Source organism: Gallus gallus, chromosome 8, assembly GCF_016699485.2.
Source record: "Gallus gallus isolate bGalGal1 chromosome 8, bGalGal1.mat.broiler.GRCg7b, whole genome shotgun sequence".
NCBI classification, from domain to species: domain Eukaryota; kingdom Metazoa; phylum Chordata; class Aves; order Galliformes; family Phasianidae; genus Gallus; species Gallus gallus.
The window spans coordinates 19386639-19405952 of record NC_052539.1 but is presented as its reverse complement, the minus strand read 5'-3'; the positions used below and the strand labels follow the sequence as shown (position 1 = coordinate 19405952).

Below are 19314 nucleotides of genomic sequence, written 5' to 3'. Positions count from 1 at the left end.
CTGACCCGGAAGTGGAAGGCTCCCGTAGCAACAGGGCCGTGCAGCCATGCAGGTGAGGGGCTGCGGGCCGGGCTGGGTTGCGTTGGGTTGGGCCGAGCCATGGGGAGCAGTAGGACCGCCTGGGGTCCTGCCGTGCGCTGGGCTCCGGAGGAGTCGAGGGGGGGGGCGGCGGCGGCGGCGGGGGGGAGGAGTAAAAGCAGTCTGCTCAGGTGGTTGAGGTGCCGGGTGGCAGGCACAGTGCAGCCTGCAGGAGCGGGGTGGTGGGCGTCCCTCTGTACTGACGCTGGTTGAGGCCGCACCTCGAGCGCTGTGTTCAGTTCTGGGTCCCTTAAACAAGAAGGATATTGAGGCCCCGGAGCGTGTCCAGAGAAGGGCAACGGGAAGAGTGAATGGTACGGAGCAGAGGTGTTACGGGGAGCAGCTGAGGGAACTGGGATGGCTCAGTCTGGAGAAAAGGAGGCTCAGAGGGACCCCATCGCTCTATGCAGCTCCCCAAAAGGTTGTGGTGAGGTGGAGGTCGGCCTCCTCTCCCAGGTAACAGCGATAGCATGGGAGGTGATGGCCTTAAGTTGTGCCGGGCAGGTTCAGGTTGGTTATTAGGAATCGTTTCTTCCCCAAAGGAGCAGTGATGCGGTGGCACAGCTGCCCGGGGAGTGGTGGGGTCACCGTCCCTGGAGGTGTTCACAGAACATGGAGATGTGGCACTGAGGGCTGCGGTCAGTGGTTGGACTGGATGACCTCAGTGGTCTTTTCCAACTTTTATGATTCTATGTTGTATGAGGTATAGAGATCAGCAACACGCAGTATGCAAGATGCAAGAGAGGCATGCGTTTGTACAACGGCACAGTAATGTTTAGTTGTCCCCTGCTTTCCTAATAAATCCCGTTGTTACTTTGACTTCCTTGACTTACTGAGCCTTCGGCTGATGTTTTCCTGGGTTACCCTTGGGTAATCCTTAGATGTTGTTTCTGAGTGATAATGTTATCAGCTCAGACAATGTCATTGTGTGTGTGTAAAGTCAGGGGTGTGTTTTTTTTCTCTTTGTTTTGCCGTGTGTATCACTTTATGTTTATTCTGAATTTCACCTTTACCTCCCAGTCATTCCTTATCAGGAGTTCCTTCAGTAGTCCCTCCCGTAAGTCCTATCTTTATTACCCTGGGACAATTCAGTATTGTTAACAGACTCCTTGAATTGCTGCTTGAATATATCTTATGTATGTGAGAGATAGAGTATTTCTTGGTGCACATGTGCTTTGCTGTGCTTAAGCTTGCTTCTAGCTCTCATAGAGAGGAGACTCAGATTGCACTACTGCTCAGTGAGTGTGCAATGTGATTTCCTTCACTATCTTTAGGGCTTCTTGGATAAGCTCTGGCAATGGGCCAGCCCAGTTGTCTTGGCTGTGTGTGCCTGCCACCTCTGCAGTGAGATACTGACTCCAAGCCCAACTTGTAGTGCGGTCAGTGGTTCATCTTGCTCAAACACAGTGTGCACACCAGCATTAGACTTGTTTCTTAAGTGCACGGGAGCAGACTAGTCCCATCACAGTATGGAGGAGAGCTGCAGTGCTGTAGCTGTGAGTTGTAACCCCCTGGTCTACTCCGTGAATCCATGCTGTGGATTGGGAGTGGATTTTAGCCACATTTATTCAGCCATTTCTTCTAAGATAGTGAAGTCTGATCAGCAGTTTCTGAAAAAATACCTTTATAGTCTTGTCAGACTATGAGTAGAATAATTTCATGTTCTCTTAGACATGGAAGATTCTTGATGATCTCAAGTTCAGTTTGTTTAAACAGCACAGGGAACCCAATAGTAAGCGTGCAAGCAGACTGAATCACCCCATCTGCTTTCCCAATCGGCATTCCCTTTCTATTATTTAATTGTATTGCTGTGTCCCACCCTCCTCACCAATTATTGTCATACAGCCCTTGACTTACATTAGCAGTCCATTAGGATTGGGGCTTTAATTACATTTCTTGCAATTCTGTTGAATGACTAAGAATAGATAAGGTTCTAGAGGGTTTTTGCAAGAGTCAGAGATATTCTGTGCTATATGTGACAACAGATCTCCTCTCCTGGCTCTTTATATGTCACCATACCTCCCTCTCAGCCAGGGGAAAAGATTATTTAAGCAGTGCACCAAGGCAAAAGGCAGGAGGTGATCTCTGCATGTGTCTAGCTATGTACAGTCTGTCACTGCAGCATCTTCCACAGGACAAGGAATTTTTTTAGGAGCTGGATGAGGCACCTTGTCAGGAAGAAAGTGAGAAATGAGGGTAAGGGCAGAAACTGGAGTCTTTAGGCCATTGATCTGATACTTGTTTTGCAAACAGCTGCACTGGGTGAAGACATCACTCTGCCTCGTCTGCTGTCAGAAAGGGTGCTCAGAATGCTAATCTGCTTTGAGCTGGGTTAGCATGAATAACTCACAAAGGTGGTGCAAGGTAATTTTGATGACTTTGCCTGATGTAAGTGATGTATAATCTTCACTCATCTAGATCTTAAAAATGATAGCTAGCCATGGGTCGGCTCAGGTACAAGTCTCCTCCTAAAAGTTCCTTCCAAGGAGACAAGATCAGTGTGAAAATGTAGGATTTTTATCTCTAGGGTCTCTGTTTTCTTGTCCTGAAAAGGAGTCTCTCTGTAGGAGAGAGTGGGGTATGGATGCACGTGTACGGATCCCCACAGTCCTTGAAAAGGTGCTAAGCTTTGTCCTCACCCCTATCTTTCCTTCTTTTTTTAGAGAGAGGAGAAGCAGCTGGAGCTGACCCTGGAGGCACTCATCAGCCAGGTGGCTGACCTGAAGAACTCATTGGTCAGTTTTATCTACAAGCTGGAGAATGAGTACGATCGACTCACATGGTAAGGCATCTCACAGACACAGGGCACTGTCACTGGTCACTGCTGAAGCTCTTCCAGACTCTGCTCAAAAAGTGTAATTAAAAGCCACTAACCTATTGTCCACAGACTTACCTTTGCTTTTCATGTTAGTGTTGGAAGAACCACTGAACATCTGCCACCAGAAAAACAGTTGAAATTCATTTCTTCTGCACTGTGCAGTAGTATTCATTCCAACACCCTTGAACCTAGGTGCCTTATGGGAACTGGTGTAGTTGCTTGCATCTGCAGTGACTGGAAAGTCTTTGGACAAAAATATCTTAGAGACCCACTTATGCTGCAAAATGAGCAATCATTCTTTCTGCATTTCTTGATCTTTTTGTCTTTCTCTGGTTCTGTTATAAACTGTGCTCCCGTGTTTGTGATTTGCTGGTTTGGCATACTTTCTCAGACAATTTGAGAGACTTGAAAGGTGGTATTCTCTTCCTGGTGGACCATAAGGATAATGTATCTACAGTTGAATAAAGTATGCATTATCTTAGACAATTTCTGCTGCAGATTCACAGACAGCATTTGTAGGTGTTGAAGTCCCCAGAAAGAGCAAACTGAAGAGGATCTTGACAAGATCATTCATTATTTTGCTTCATCATCCCTTAGTCTTGATAGCCAAACTATAAAAACTCTCTCTCGGCTGTATTGCTTAGGAGTGAATATGTGTCTCATGACCTTGCTTTAGAATTTCACTGGGAGAGTTAGTGATAAGAAAAGTGTTGCTTTTGTGTGTGTTACAGAAATCCCAAACAACTGCCACTTCCAATGGTACTTGTAAAGTCGCTGGGCTATTTGTGGCATTGTATGTAGAGTCTGGGATCAGTCCACACCTACACATTCAGCTCTAGGTTTTACTCCTTATTGTTTGGATAAATAATAATGTTATTTCCTCAGTTCCCAGGTATTTGAATGAGGAGCAGATAAAAGCCATCTGTGGTATCTGTTTCCATGTTCTGTTCTCTCTCCTTTCTCAGGCCTTCAGTTCTGGACAGCTTTGCGTTGCTCTCAGGACAGCTGAACACTTTAAATAAAGTGCTAAAGCATGAGAAGACCCCACTATTGCGAAACCAGGTTATCATACCCTTAGTGCTGTCTCCAGACCGTGATGAGGAGATCATGGTAAGAAACTTCCTGCTGAGTGTTGGGCCTGGAGTGTCATGATCTGCAATGTACCTGCTTCAGTTTGCAGTGCTTTGTGCTTTGGCATTCCTCAGCTCTGGGTGTAGAGAAATAAAAGGTTATGAGTAGTTCTTCCTTGGAGTTGCTTTGCTGGGGGGTGGGTGTTCACTCACAAACGCTTTCTGTGGACATACTTTACAGGATATACCCTTCCTAAATACATTACTTTCATGAAGTCAGAGACAAAGGAGGTGATATCTCACTGTGTAACTGGAAGGCTGACTTACTTGATTTTCCCTGCTATAGCTGTGCAGTTTGTCTGACATTTGCATCTAAATTTGCACTGATTATCATCTTGCCAACATGGGGTACATTGCAGAGCCTATAGCATGCCCTGGCAATATTATTGCTTGAGTGAGAAAGTATTTCAACTGACTCTGGCCATACTGTCAGGCAGCATATGGTACTGCAGATTCCTGTGTGTTGGTCTGACCAAACACACACAGTGCAAATTCTTAGACAAATCACTGAAACTTCCTAATGCTCCCCAGGCCAAGGTTTTCCCACAGCATTCTGGTAGGTCTTGTTGCAGTGTCCTCGCCTGTGCTCTGCTCTTCAGCTGCCTGAGGGCTTAGCTGGAGGAGGGGGCCCTGAGTGTGTGTTGTCCAACTGTTGCAGCGGCAGACAGAGGGGCGCGTACCAGTCTTCAGCCATGAGGTTGTGCCTGACCATCTGCGAACGAAGCCTGACCCAGAGGTGGAGGAGCAGGAAAAGCAACTGATCACAGATGCAGCTCGAATTAGCCCTGATGGAGCACAGGTAGGTGAAGAAGAGTTTGATACATCCGTTACTTTGTCCTAGGGCACAAGATGCCCTTTAACTCAGTTTTCTTTAAGCTTGTAGCTAACAGTTTTCTTTGTTGGTATGCCCTCTTCTGCCTGAGATTTTTCCAGATAGCCCTAGCTGATGTTTGAGTTACAAATCTCACATAACAAGGGTATCCAGCTTACTGCCTGCTCAGAGGAGGTGCTATCAGACCAGTCAAAGAAAGGCAAAAGCTATAACACCCCAGTAGTGCCGTCCTGCATGCATTGGAACTGGGCTGTCTAGGCTCTGCTACCAAAATATTTATGTTTGGTTGCTCTAAAAAGAGAAAGATGGTTCATTTGCCTTGCTGACTTGTACAGCATTGGAAGTATCCTGGTAATTACTGATGATTTTTATTTTGCAGAAACAGATCCAAAGTCTAAATAAAATGTGCTCAAATCTGCTGGAGAAAATCAGTAAGGAGGAACGCGAATCTGAAAGTGGAGGTATGTCATTGAGGTGGAAATGGAGTACTTGGTTAAAGCAGCTGGCTTGAGAACAGTGGAAAAATAGGTAAAGCAGAGAGCCTAAAGAATGGGAAACAAGGATGAGCAAAAACAAAAGCATGGAAAAGTGTTTTTGGGGGGCACTCTCACGATTGGAGGAGTTGGCTTCTTCTGACCCCCTTCCTTGAGCAGCATGTGCCAAGCAAACTATCAAAAAAGTAAATTCAGGACCAGCTGTGATAATTTTTGGACTCCGTTGCCATAATGCTCAATTCTTATTCTTTTTTCCACAGGATTACGACAGAACAAGCAAACTTTCAACCCTACAGATACCAATGCACTGGTAGCAGCTGTGGCCTTTGGGAAAGGATTGTCAAACCGGCGACCCCCGGGCTCTGGAGGATCTGTCCAGTCAGGTCAACCAGGAGCTGGTGCCATCATTGCAGGAGCTTCAGGCATGCAGCAGGTGCCAATGTCAAGTGCACCAGCTCAGCAGCAGCCAATGCTGGCAGGAGTGCAGATGGCACAAGCAGGGCAGCCAGGTAAATATGTTGCATATCTGACAGTGACTGAAAACCAGGAAGCAAGAAAGTTGAATGCAGATGTAGAGATACTTCTCCAGTCACTTTTTAAATATAGCCGAGTAAGAGGGTCTTTTCTGTCCCTAAGGATTTAAGTCAGGGTGTAACAGTGGATTAATACCTACTTAAAATTATCTCAGAGTTTGAAGTAGATCCCAACTATCCAGCTTCAGCTTCTTAACTCTCACTACAGTACATGTTTAATAACGAAGTTAATGAGTGTAGGGCTCAGTGTGGAGAAATCACAGTGTATATTGTAGGGATCTGTGTATTATTTAAGTTGGGGGGAAAGCTGTAAAGAGCCACAAAAGGATTTCATATACTTAATATTAGTAGATTGCATTCGTATCAAGTATAAGGTGAAACACCCGAGCAAAAGTAATTTAACTTTACTTGGCCAGTACCTAGGCTCTAACCTAGTTACCTGTATTTGGGAAAATTGATACATGATATAATAGTTCTTTAGAAACATTAAATGGGTGTTCAGCTGAGGCTAAAAACATAAACCAAAGGAATTACTAGGGAAGAAACAAAATATCACCAGATCATTGTATAAATCCATTAGGCACCAACATCTGCAGTATTAAGCACAGTTCTGATCTCTGAAAAACTAAACAAAAAACCAAGTTATAGTAGAATTGGAAAAGGTCAGGGAAGAGTGACAACATTCAAAGGTCTGGAGTGGCTTTCACAGTGGCTTCTGAAGGAAGACTTCAGAAGGTGTTGTTAGTTCATCCTGAGGATAGCTACTGGACATAGCCTGGAGGTAGGAGAAAGAAGATATAGAAGCCTGTAAAATCCCAAGTTGTATAAGGAAAGTGCATGGGGTTTCCCACAGTATGGAAGGATTGGTGATAGCACCAATGAAAATATTAGCTTTGCAGGCCTAACTCTGTATTGTCATTCTCATTTTCATACTAATGGAGATTTTGGATATTGGATATTTTAATTGGTGTTTTCTTGCCTGCATAATGACTATGTTGTTCAGAAATGAACTTGAGCAATGATATTAATCCTAAGTTAATTATGTATTTAGAAAATAATTTCCATTGTGCTTTGGAAACGAAGAAGTCCCCTGTGATTTCTGGCTGCACACACAAACACTGTCTCCAGGATGGGAAGACATCCCATCTTTCTTATATGACTTCTGTACTTCAGGCTGTGTGCACTGCTTACAAGAACACTTGTCCAGCCTGTGTAACCACCACCACACCTCTTTTGATAAGAGCTGTACTGTTTGGCCAAAGGTTAATCCCATTATCTTGGTCCTGAGAGTGACCCATGGTGGAGGCTGAAAGAGTGTAAGAGCAAAGGATATACTGACAGCCACCTCTAGCTGTTCTTATTTAGGGATGTTTTAAGCCAGAGCTTGGTTTGAGACCAGTAAGCATAAAAGCCATAAATTTTGCAGTTCCTTTCTGAATTACAATATTGAATCCTATGAGGCTTGTGACAATATGTCCCACAGCATTGCTGAATGTTTTGCTTAAGATGATTTCCTTTCTTTTTAAATATTGTTTACCTGATAATTTCATTGGATGTTTCCTTTTTTTCTGTGTTGTGAGAAATACTCAATGACTGAATAACCATTTGTCAGTTACCTTCTCCATACTGGTTTTCACTTGTTGGAAGTCTGTTATGTCCTCTTCCCTCAGTCCTTTTTTTCTTTTTTTCCCAACTGACTCTGCTTAATATAACTTTGTGTGAGAAGCTTAGTATAGTTTGGATAATTCTTGTCTCCTTTGCACTTCTACATAATTTCAAGACTAGGAGGACCAGAACTGCTCACAGTAACACAGATGTGGGTGAACCATACAGTCCCCTTCACTCTCCCTTTTGAAATAATGTGTAAAAGTATTTGTCTTCTGACTGTTAGCAAACACTAAAGAGATGTCAGATTGATGTCCCTTCCAACCCAAGCCATTCTATGATTACCTACCAACTCATTGCAGGCAGTGAGCTGCTGTAGATGTGTTTGAGAGAGGTGAAATGCTTATATTCTATTAGATAGTTGTTCTTCTTTTCTTGCTACGCTACAGTTTCAATTCTCAGAAGTGACCAGGTTTTCTTTCTGTTCTCATTTGAGCACACATTCTACTTTCTGATGGAGAGTTCTCTGAATGTCCCTCCGTTTGGATCTTTAACTGCTGGTTTTTTTAGTTGTTTTTTTTCTGATCATCTTAGTTTTGTTTAACACTGTACACTTATCCTAGGCTGCTAGTATTGTCTCTGAACACACTCATGTGTGATTGGTATCAGCAAAAAGTAGTAATGCCCAAGAGGTGGATGTGGTTAAGATAAATATAGTGCTATGTAGAAGAGGATACAGCCTGTTGTGCTTGTCTCTCTGGAATAAAGAGGGGATCAGTTTGGTTTCTTATGTCAAGGCTCTTGATAGCAAGCTCTATGAGACTGAATGTGTCACACGCTCCTGTTGGAGCCTCCTGAGAAAGTCTTAAGATGGAGCAAGGATAGAACTAGCAGGGGGACATAGGTCCTGGCAGGAAACGTCAAGGAGATTTCTCAACAAAGAGAAGTGCTAATTTGTAGGAGAGAGCGATTGCATTAGGTCATAAGCTGAAGGGTGCTGTAGTAATAAGCCTGATGTGGTGCCTGGAATGGAAAAGACAAAGTTTGGGCAGGACTGTTGTACTCTTTACACACTCCTGAGCAAATGTACTTTCTTAGTGCTGATTTTGTACTGTTCTTTATTTTTTCTCTTTCCAGGAAAGATGCCGAGTGGCATAAAAACAAACATCAAATCTGCCTCAATGCATCCATATCAGAGATGAGCCAACATGAAGCAGACCCAGGGAACAGCAGTTACCCGCATCGTTCTTGCTGGAGCCACCACACGTGGATTTCTTATAGAACTTCTGAGTCCCTTCACGTACACACACCATACCCACAGAGATGGGAGTGAAGAGACCCTTCCCTGGGTTTTCTTTTAATGCTGGGTGACTTGTGTGGAGCTGCTAGTGGCCATGTCTTCTGGAGATAAGTACTCTGTTCAGCCAGAGCAGAGGGCTTTACTTGTGATAGCAGTCCCATTTTCTCCAGGTCTAGCCAGGAGGGCATCTACCCTTTTTTGATACAGAGCCTGGAAAGCTTCATGGACCGCTCTGCTCCTTGTTTCTGTCAATTCAAGATGTTCCTACTCTGCTCCCTGTTGCTGAATAAAGACTTTGTTTTGCACATGGTGAGGCACCGGTGTCCATCTCCTGAGTTATAAGCAGTCTTATTGTCCTTTGGGTAAGGCAATAGAGAGCTCTAGTCCAAAATAGACAAGAAACATTGGAGGCTGGGTGCTGCAGGCTTGGGTGTATAGAGGTGTTATATAGTGAGTCAGCAGCGTACAAGCATAAGCAGTAAACATCTTGTTCATTGTAAACCTATTATGGCTATTCCCTGGAAAGCAAAATACTGGTGACAACTATTGCAGGACCCACAGTGAGAAGACAGCATTTCAGGAGCTGAAGTACTGAGCTTTTGCATTCTGATTCTGCTGCAAATCCCAGCTGGATCCGATTTCACTTCTATAGTTTCCTGCTTCTGCATTCCTATAAAGTTTCTAAGCTACTTTAAAAGTAATTTGCTTCGGAGAGTCTTTTGGTTCTGCTCAGGGCTGTAGCGCTTCAGTTAACCAGGCCATGAAATCTGTCCATTTCTCTTTGAAACTAGGCATTGTGAAGCCATCCCGGTTCTGCTTTCTGCCCTTGAGCTGTAACATATAATCTGCCTAATGAAAGATTCCTCTGTAAATAAAGGGTGGGGATGCATACCCCCAGAGCATGCTAGTATGTGCTAGCTATCCGAAAAAGAATCATCTTGCTTCTTGCTGCTTTTGCCTGGACTTCCCTTTTGACTTGTGGTGAAAGCCAGTGCTCTATTTTACTCAATAGCATGTCAGCAATCCTAAGGGTGAGGAAATCTCCACTCAGCAGATAGAGTCTACAGCTGCTCCTGCACCGTTTGCCTCTGGACTGATCAGATTCATTGCATTGGTGGAGGCTGTGGGCTGTTTTCCCAAATGAAACTTTCCAGAAAACTGTGACCAGAGCAGTTATCAGCCTTCTTAAATGTGCAGACCCTGGGAATTGTCCAGTGGAGTTGCACACCCTGTCGTGAATTAAAATCTATTCATCAGAGAAACACTTTGCCACATCATTCTTTCTTGTTGCTTAGAAGAAATCCTTGTTTTGCTGAGGTTTTGCAGATGGTGGCTTGAAAAGCACTGAGCAGGCAAGTAGAAAGTTTAACTGGAAGCACGGCTTGTGTGATAAGCAAAGCAACCACGTTATGAATGAGTCCAGCTATGTGTCTGCAGCAGTGTCTTTGCAGACAGAGCCATGAGGTTGCTTTTCCCTCCTAACACAGAGCTCACTGCTCTCTCAGGGGCTACTGACTGCTGTGGGGAGCTGGTGTGAAGACGGGCACTCAGCTGGCTCCGGTGCAAGGTTTTTAGGCAATGTTGAGAGCCACATGATAGGCTGTGCCCTGCAAGGGGCTGAGTGCTGCAGGGATGGCTGCTCTCCGCCCTAGCCCACGCCCCCATTTTGGCTGGGAAGGAAGACAGAAAGATGTCAGAGGAGCTTGAGCCAGATCTGTAGTGCTCGTGATCATACATGGAGCCTTGGCTCTGGGAAGTTGCACTGCTCTGCTCTGTCCCCCAGACTGGCTTCCTTATAAAGCTAAAATATGTCAGGACTGGGGCAGCCTGGGACACGGGCAGAGCGTGGCTGCCTGCCACCCACGCTAACCTGGCCCTCTGAAAACGCCTCCAGTAGGGCAGGCCAGACCTTTCACACACTTGGACGAGAGGAAGGGAAATACAGGCAGGGTTTTTTTCCGTAGATTACAGCACTGGGGAGGCCGGCAAGCTCGCCAGTGTAACTTCCTGTATGACACAGCCTGCCCTGAATTAGTTCTTGTATAAATTGTTGTTAGGAAAACAGTTGATCCTGAAGTGATATGACTGTGCAGCGGCTGGTAGGTCGCTGCAAAGGTTCATTTTCTTTACCTAGTGTGCTTATGTTGAGACTGCATTTCTTCCCTTCAGACTGGTGGATTTTCTCAGACAGGGAACCCCCAGCTGTTAGTCTCAGGGAGAGGAGCCCGGCTGTTGGGATCAAGTCTTCCTGATCCTTGGTAACGATAAACTGAGTCGATGGTGTCTCAGAGCCTTTTGTTTTAAAGACATATATTTTCTTTTCCAGCCTTTGGCTCCTGTCCAAATGTTCTTAATGCATTTGTATCCTCTGGGATGTGAGGCTAGGACACGCTATTCTAGCTGTGGGAATGAGAATTTCAAACGCAGAGTTACTTTAACCTCCCATCTAGTCGCTGCCAGTGCTCAGATATTTAAGCAGGGAACAGGAACAGGCCTTCTACCCATAAAGTCACACTGGAAATTCTTGGTCCACTGACTGTCACTGTAGCCCGTAAGTCCAGCGAGGATTCACCATTCCCAGTGTAGTGTGTCAGAATAAAAGCACAGCCTTGTGGGACCAGGGCAAGACTTGGGCTGTGCACTGCTATGGCAGCAGACGCTCAAGGACAGGTGCTCTCTTCACATGCACTGGGACTGTTGCTCTCAGAGCTCCCGGGGCTTTATGTCCCTCCTTGTCTGGTCTCTCAGTGAACATGTCTCTTCCCAGCCAGATAATTTCAGCAGGGAGGAGGCTCGTCCTGGCTCAGGAAGCTCTGCTGGGCTCTCTGTGCCCCAGCTGGAGTGCAGGGGTGTGATGGAGCGCAGGCACTGAGCTTCCCCCAAACCTGCCTGGGTGGCAGTCAGGCTCTGGAGATGTCCAAATGGACACCTGTTGCTCACAGAATCACAGAGGCTCCAAATTGCTGCTATGCCCCTGGCTCCCAGGATGGCATGCTTTACCTGTCATTACTTTGTCTCCTTCCATGTCATCAGCTTTAAGCTGCTCAGCATTCCCTGCTAGAAGCACGTGATCTGTTCCAGTTCCCAGGAAGCACCTATCTCCTCTGCTGCCTCACAATGTAGGCAGCCTTATTCCTTCATCACTGTGGTATCAGCCAGCTGTCTCACAGAGATTTCAAAGTACACAGTGCCAGAAAAATTATGACGTTAGCATGACAGGTTTGCTGTCTGTAATGCCTGATGATTGGTATTTATACTTTTCTGCTTTAAGTGCTTATTGATACGATCACATATTTTTCCATCATTATTTTGCATGGAATGACTGTTGAATGGACACACCTGTTTACAAGGCCATCCTGTTTACTTTTCTCAAATGCTGGCACAATATCAGCTTTCTTGTCCTCTGGAGCTTCTTCAGTCTTTCTTGTCGTACTGAATATCAGCATTAACAGTTTGGGTACTCTAAAAACAGATACATTTTTTAAACTGTTGAGGTGCAGGATATCTGGGCTTTCTGTATTTTTAACACTTGCCTTGTGCAACAGTTCTTGAACATCTTCCTGAGTTACTGTTAGAGTGGAAAGTGTTTCATCTTTGTGACAGGAATGCTTCATCTGGCTTCCTCCCAAAGGCAGGAGTGAGGTATTTATTGCCTTTCCTTCCTGCTCTGCTCTCTCTTGTCCCATCATTCCCACCTCATGCTGAGCTTCCAGCCACGCTGAAATCCCCATTGCTGCCTGGGCTGCCCCCCTCCACACGCTGTGAGCCCAGCGTGGTGCCATCATTTCCTGGTATCTCTCTGCATCCACCGAGCAGCACGAGCAACATCTGCTATGTGTTTGTTCTCCTGGCCCAGCCCCAAGCAGAGATGTGCCTGCAGGTGTCTTGTTTTTATTAAAAAAGAAAACACACACATATTCTTGTTTGTTCTTTTAACCTACAGATCTTTTAAGTGGATGTTGTTATGACATGCCTTTATGAAGGAGGTGAAATACACAGGGTACAGGACAGCTGAGGGAAGGCAGCCCTGGCAGCCTTTACTCTCCATACTGAAGCCAAGGTAGGGACTCGGGGTGGGCTGAAGGGCTGGTGTGAATCCTGCTGCCAGGATGTGGCCTTGCTGGGGTGAAAGGAGAAGGTTTCTGCTGGATGGCTTGCAGGAGCCTGAGCACTTTTTGTTTTTTTCAGTGTTCATGCTGCCAAAATGAGCCGAGCCAAGTTTCACAACTGCATCATCTGCACAGCTTCACCTGCAGCTCACAGGGGCACGAACAGATGGACATGGCAGCAAAATGTGCCTCTGTACTGGAAATGGGAAATCTCAAAAACTACTTTTAAATCCAAGGCCCAAACTGAGGAAAAATGGCCAAGTGGTAGGAACAGGAACCCCAGTCTGGCTCTGCATTTTCCCTGAGCTCCCCCAGGAGCTTTGTGACCCTGGATGAGCTGGATCACGTTCAAGTGGCAGCTGGTGTCAATGTTACCACTCACATGGATGCTGTGGTAGTAAAAGCGTGCTCAGGAGATGGGATCTTTGGATGCATCTGTAAGAGATACCATGAACTGTTGGAGTTCAGACTAATGTGAGTCCACAGTGTGTTTATTGTCCTTGTGATCATGTAGCTCTCTGGATCCGTGAATGTTGCCTTGGTGGAAAACTGCACTTAGAAATTAATGAAAACCTGCAAATTGAGGGAATGCCTAAAACCAGTGCAAAATCTGTTGGCAGGCCTCTTGGAAGATGAAGCTTTTCTCTCTCTTTTTTTTTTACTTTTTGTTTTTAATAAGAAAGGAAACAAGTGTGTATATTTCTCTGACTAAGACACACATTTTCCAAGGTCTAGGGATAAAGTCCTGGTTCCTGCAGCGGCTGCCTTGACTCTGTTGCTCAGATCCTGTCACTGATTTACCTGCTCACCATAAGGCTTCTCCCTCTGCTGCCTTTGGGTCCAAGCAGCTTCTGCAGCAGATAAGCAGCGGTACAAAGGCCCCACTGTGCTTTGTGTGGCATGGCAGCTCTATCTCTTTCAAGCAAAAACTACCACGGGGTACTTTTACTTTTCATTTCATTGAGTGTTTGCTGGCCAGTTTGGGGGCCAAAGGGGCATCACTGCTGTCTGTGGGTGTTATTTCCTTTGTGAATGTCCAGGGTTTCCCAGGATGTTCCTGATCTGAATCCAAACCTTTCCCTACAATACCTACTGCCAGATGGCCCTGGTGGGCACCTGGTGGCTGCAGTCACCCACTAGCTCTATGCAGCACGGGCCCTGTGCTGCTAAGCTTCTACAGCTGCTCTGAGCCAGGATGACCTGTAAGCAGGTTCTGGGGGTGCACCTCCCATTAGCTGTTTGTGTTCATTTACAGCAGGGAATTAAAAAAAAATAGGAATTGACCTTGCAATTTTGATCCAGTCTGTTCTTAGAGCACACAGCCCCCTCCTCCCCTTCTTCTTGCCCTGTGCTCCTGTGTTTTGCTAGAACTTGAGAACTAAGTGCTTGTCCCCATGCACGGTGCAGGTGTGAGGTCACCCAAGGAGGCTTGTGACATTCGCCATGAGTAGGACATTGTTGAAGAGGAGAGTGTTTGCAGAAAGGAGGCTCTACTATCTCGGGGCAGTTTGCTGCATATCTCTATTTCCCTCCTGGTTATATCTATACTTTTGAGGGAAGACAGTTGATCTCAGCTATCTGGAAGAAACACTGCAGTCTCTCACAGTAGAAGTTGCCCCACTGCTACTGAGACTTTCTGGGCAGGCACTGGAGCTCACTGCAGAACCTGCCATGGGCTATTTTCTCCCACATTTGCTTTTCTGTGACCTCCTGCCATGGGTCTTGAGGGACATGATGTGCTGCTGACTGCATTGGGGGTGAACCTCAGAAGCAGAGAAGATGCTGGACAGCCTTGGTAGGACATCAGCCGCTGGGAAACAGGCAGCATCCCCTGCCAGCCTGCAGGCTGAACGAGCAGGCAAAGCCCAGCCCCAGCAGGAGCTGAAACACGGCCTCATTTCATGGCTAAACAATCCCTCTTTGTGTGTCCTGTTCTCCCAGAACAATCCCCTGCTCTGACAATGTCCTTTATGTGGCTTAGTCCCTGCAGAACAAGCAGCAGTGTGATCAGCCCAATGCCTGGCAGCTTACAGCAGTGCCTGCCTGCAGCCCTATCGCCCCACAGACAGCACCCAGGACCCCTGTCCAGACTCTGCATGGGGCTGTGGTCATTTCAGACAAAGCCAAAGGCCTCCCAGGAAAGGCTCAAGCACAGCTGAGGGCACATAAGAGGTGTCTTTCTTCTGATTCCATTTATTCTGTGGAGTTGTTGGAAGTGCTGCACCACAAGTGGGGAAAGCAGCCTGAGAAGTGGTTGTAGAGTACGTGTTATGTCACCACATTGGCCTGAAACCCCAACCACCTATTGGGAGTGGAGAAGTCACCAGGATTTGCAGAGCAACTCTCAGGCTCCAGGCAGTCTGGAACAGGTTACTGGAGCTGATCCACTGCTGTGGGCCCTAAATTATGAAAGCACAATGAAATGGCTTCACAGAGAGAGAGGCTGGTGACAAGCAGAGCTGGAGCTTTCTTATCACCTGCATTTTCTCTCTTCAAAGGCACATCCCTGTGAGACAGCTCCCTGCAAATGGGCAGATTTTATGTTCTTTCCAGCAACAGAGCTTGCAGAGCTGCCATGGTCTGCTGTATCATGCTGCATGTGGACAGCCAGGAAGGTTAGGACTGGTGACAAAGGAACAAGGGGAATGCTTTAGCAGGCCCAGAGATTTCTTGCACATCTGCAGAGAGTCCCAAGATGTCATGTATTGCTGGAGTCATGCTTCCAGACTGCATCTGGGGTATCAAAGCTCACACCAGTGAGGCTCCTGGCTTTTATGCAGCTGATAAACAGTTCACTGTGGCAGGAAACCACAGTCATGTGTGCTGCCCACCCCAACTGGCAGGCAAAGTTCAGCAAGCAAGCACACCAGGGCTTAAGTCTGCCACCAAAGCGTCTGAGTACCAGCACACCTCCACAGTGCCCACAAGCTTCACTTTTATCTCACAGTATGCCTGTTTTTTTCCAGGTGATGTTCTAAACTAAGATCAGAGTGTTACAGCAGGGTTTTGAGTGAGGTCATTTCATGCCTGCTGGCTACAGAAATGTGTGTCCTTTCTGGGTAGTTCCCAAGGATTTTGGATTCCAAGACTGAAGGTATTTTGATCTTCTGGCTGAAGGGGGTGAGGGAGGCACTGACAGTGATGGAGTAATTGTCCTTTACTGTCAGGATGATGCAATCAGCATAAATAACAGATGCAAGTTTGTGCAAATGAGTCATTTAATGTTGATATCAACCATGCAAGGAGGCAGCATATCAGCTTCAGCTTAACCAAGCATGCACACTCAGGTGTGACCTATCTGCCCATCTCCATTCACCAAAATTGTGTGCCTGCATTATGGTATTTAATAGAGTTTCAGGCTCCATGTAGTGTATTTGTCTCCTGTTTTAGTGGCCAGAACAGCCTGGTTTTCTTCTCTCAGAACTAGATAGTGGTGATGTAGGAATCTCCCTTGGATGTTTTGGGGCTGTCAACGTGATCAACTTCTCACTTTTCATCTTGGAGTTACGGAGAAAGTGTGCAACAATGATATGTGATGGACAGTGCTTTAGGGTCCAGAATCAGGAGAAAGAGAGAAGGATTAAACAATATTACAGAGCCAATTACATTCACGGTTTCTATCTGACCACATGCTAAGTTTCTGACTATTTGGGTTAAAAATTAAAGGACGGGAGAGACCCAGACATCATCTTTTCAATCCCAAAGTAAGTAGGTGAATTTGTTTATGTAAGTCAAAGACCACTGAAGAATTACAGGGCCAACAGTACATATGCTTACTTTTCACTGGATTCATTTTATCTTTTTATTGTCATTAGGATTTTTTTAGTTGATTAATGTCAACATTTTTACCACATAAGATTAAAGTTTTGTATATTAAAAAAAAACAAAACCAAAAACAACAAAACATAGCTATAAATTCAGTGAATGATAAGAAAATTTGAATTTATTATATAAATCAGTCATGAGCTAAAGGATATTTTAGGTCCTTAAAAAGCCAAGGTAATTTCTACCTCTGCAATAGGAACTGACAAACTACTCATGGAGAACACTGATGGATCTTAGGCTTGGAGAGACTGAAGACCCTCTTATCCCTACCCAGGCAGTTTCCTGCAGTGACTCTAGGCTATTTTTCAAGATTGAGAGCAGAGAAGGTGCAATGCTGAGAAACCACACCGGCATCACTCATCACATACAGATTAAATTGTTGTTACTAATCCCTAAGGTCATAACCCTTCTTCGAACTTCATTCCTTTTTTATTGCTTAGTTCCTACAGACCTTCCCATCTGATAGTCTGATAATCCTCTATACTGACGACTTCCATCTTTGTGCCTTCAGCAAGTTACATTAGCACACACCTGCTTTTTGCACCAGACGAAGCAATGAGGAAAAAGAGAAATGCATCTGGCTCTGCAAGAGCAGAAGATAACAACTGGTGGATGGAACAACAGGAAGGCAGATTGCAGACATTCACACCCACATCCATCTGATCAGATCTCCAGGTTGAGAAGAATCAGCTGGTCCCTCACTAAAGCCAGAGTGGAAGTGGTGTGCCCTTCTTCCAGATAAGTGGTAAGGGAAGGTGCCCAAATTCTCCAAAGCCAGGGCCCTGTGTACCATAGGCCATACGCAGCCTATGCTACTGTAAACAAGAGCACTACAGTTAGGTTGTTTCTTGAATTGCAGGTGAATTTTTAATAAACCGTAGGGCTCTGCCAGCTGCAATTGGTGCAGTAAGGGCATTCTCATGCAGGTGTGTGACGCAATCATCTCTTGTTTGTAGCCCATACCGCAGCCAGAGCAACATGCCTGGCTGGCTGCAAGTGGTTTTTCTCCCATATTTTGAGTCACACAGGCAGGATTCAAGATTGAAGCAGACTATCCATTTATAAAAGTCTCTCTCCCAACACTTTGGGAACATCAGCCTGTACATGACAGGTCATGTCACTCTGTGGCTTTGTCTCCTTCATCCTCCTTTATTTTTGAAGAATTTTCTTCACTCTGTGTGATCATACTCATGGCTAGAAGTCAGGAGCTCCACAACACTCAGCAGACTAGCCGAGTCCTAGCTGGAGACCTGCAGGACCCTGCATTTCCTTCCAGTCACATCTAGTTGGGCCAGAGCTGCTCTGTTGGAGAATTAACAGCAGAAAAAAGAAGATGAAGTAGCAATGAAAAGTTAAAGAGCAAATACCCAATGGGAATAATGGTAGAGAGAGTAGACACAACAGGAAACTGGAGTCCTGGACTGAGAGGGGAGAAAGAAATCACATTCTTAGTAGAAGAGAGTGACCTGGAAATTTATTCCAGTAGAAGGAAGAGGCTGGGCTGTGCAATTTGGGGCTCAGTTTTAGAGCCTGACAAGCCTGCCAGCAAGGGTGGATCCAGAGGTGAGAAGGAATGCTTAGAGAAAGCTACGAGATCTGGGATATGAGGCTGAAAACTGTCTAGCAGGGAGTGGGAAGGAATCCATTGGTGTTCTCTCATTTCACGAGAAACAGCATAGGAAGATTTCCATTTAACTGGACAAAGAATCAACTGAAAGATCGATGGTTCAAAACAAGAGTACAAGGAAAACAAATGAAACACATAAAGAGTAGCAAATAAAATTGACACTTATCCTTAACAAGGAAGAGGAGTGAGCCAGCCAGCTGCAGGCCTGCCAGTCTGATATTAGTAGTGTTTGATTAAAGAGTAACTCAGCATATGGACAGGAAATGGAAAGTGGGTTAAAATATAGTCTGCTACGTCTGACTAACCTCACTATAAAGCAGTTGGCCCTACATGGACTCCAGGGAAACAGCTGATACACTGGGAACCTTGGTAGGCAGTGGGGGAGAGGTGAGCAGAGGAATTTCACGTGGGAAGGAGTGGTTAAAGGTCAGAAGAACACAGAGCTCGGTGCAAGGGAGCACATCAGGACATAGAGAAGGTTACCCCACTGAGGTGTTTTGTAGATGTTGGCAAAAATATTAGGAGCATTCTGATGAAATTTGCTGGAATCCAGTGTTGTGAGGCATTGGCAGTGCAGGAAAGGAACTCTGTACCACCAGAATAGGTGTGAAAATCACCAGGAGTGCAAGTAAACTTTGTTTTGGGATTTTGTGAGCTGCGAGCACCTGAAGGAAGTGACACACACAGCGTTGGCTCCATCCAAGTGGGGAATTCTCACCAGGTGACCGCAAAGTGTGCCCCACTTCTGGTCACCCATCTTCAGGAGGAACTTCAACAGCAGCATGGCCAGAAGCTTGTTTAGTCACTTGTGTAATGGCTGAGAGGGAGATGATTGCTATCTACAAATGCAATGGACATAAATACATAGGTGAGGATCTATGGGAGTGTGGTGCATGAACAAATGGATATTAATTGACCATGAATCAATTTAAGCTAGAAAGGAGATGGTTCCCAAGAATTAGA

At 45.6% G+C, this 19314-nt stretch overlaps 1 protein-coding gene across 2 annotated transcripts; it reads left to right on the top strand.

The window, feature by feature from the left end:
- Positions 1-2: 2 nt before the first annotated feature.
- Positions 3-10054, top strand: MED8 (mediator complex subunit 8). Of its 2 annotated transcripts, none has more exons than NM_001277568.2 (7): positions 3-52; positions 2742-2860; positions 3862-4006; positions 4685-4825; positions 5238-5319; positions 5613-5861; positions 8628-10054. In NM_001277568.2, the coding sequence occupies exons 1-7, from the start codon at positions 47-49 to the stop codon at positions 8690-8692; spliced, it is 807 nt and encodes a 268-aa protein (NP_001264497.1). In that variant the 5' UTR covers positions 3-46; the 3' UTR covers positions 8693-10054. The 2 variants fall into 2 exon arrangements, with proteins under 2 accessions (NP_001264497.1, XP_040560587.1); XM_040704653.2 differs by having other exon boundaries at positions 2742-2813; positions 8628-9103.
- The last annotated feature ends 9260 nt before the right edge of the window (positions 10055-19314 follow it).

What these genes read in the sequence shown, in the direction of transcription:
- MED8 (NM_001277568.2), top strand. An exon ending in GAGTACGATCGACTCACATG is followed by an intron (nt 2,861 to 3,861) that starts GTAAGGCATCTC and finishes CTCCTTTCTCAG; the next exon opens with GCCTTCAGTTCTGGACAGCT. An exon ending in TTAGCCCTGATGGAGCACAG is followed by an intron (nt 4,826 to 5,237) that starts GTAGGTGAAGAA and finishes TTTATTTTGCAG; the next exon opens with AAACAGATCCAAAGTCTAAA.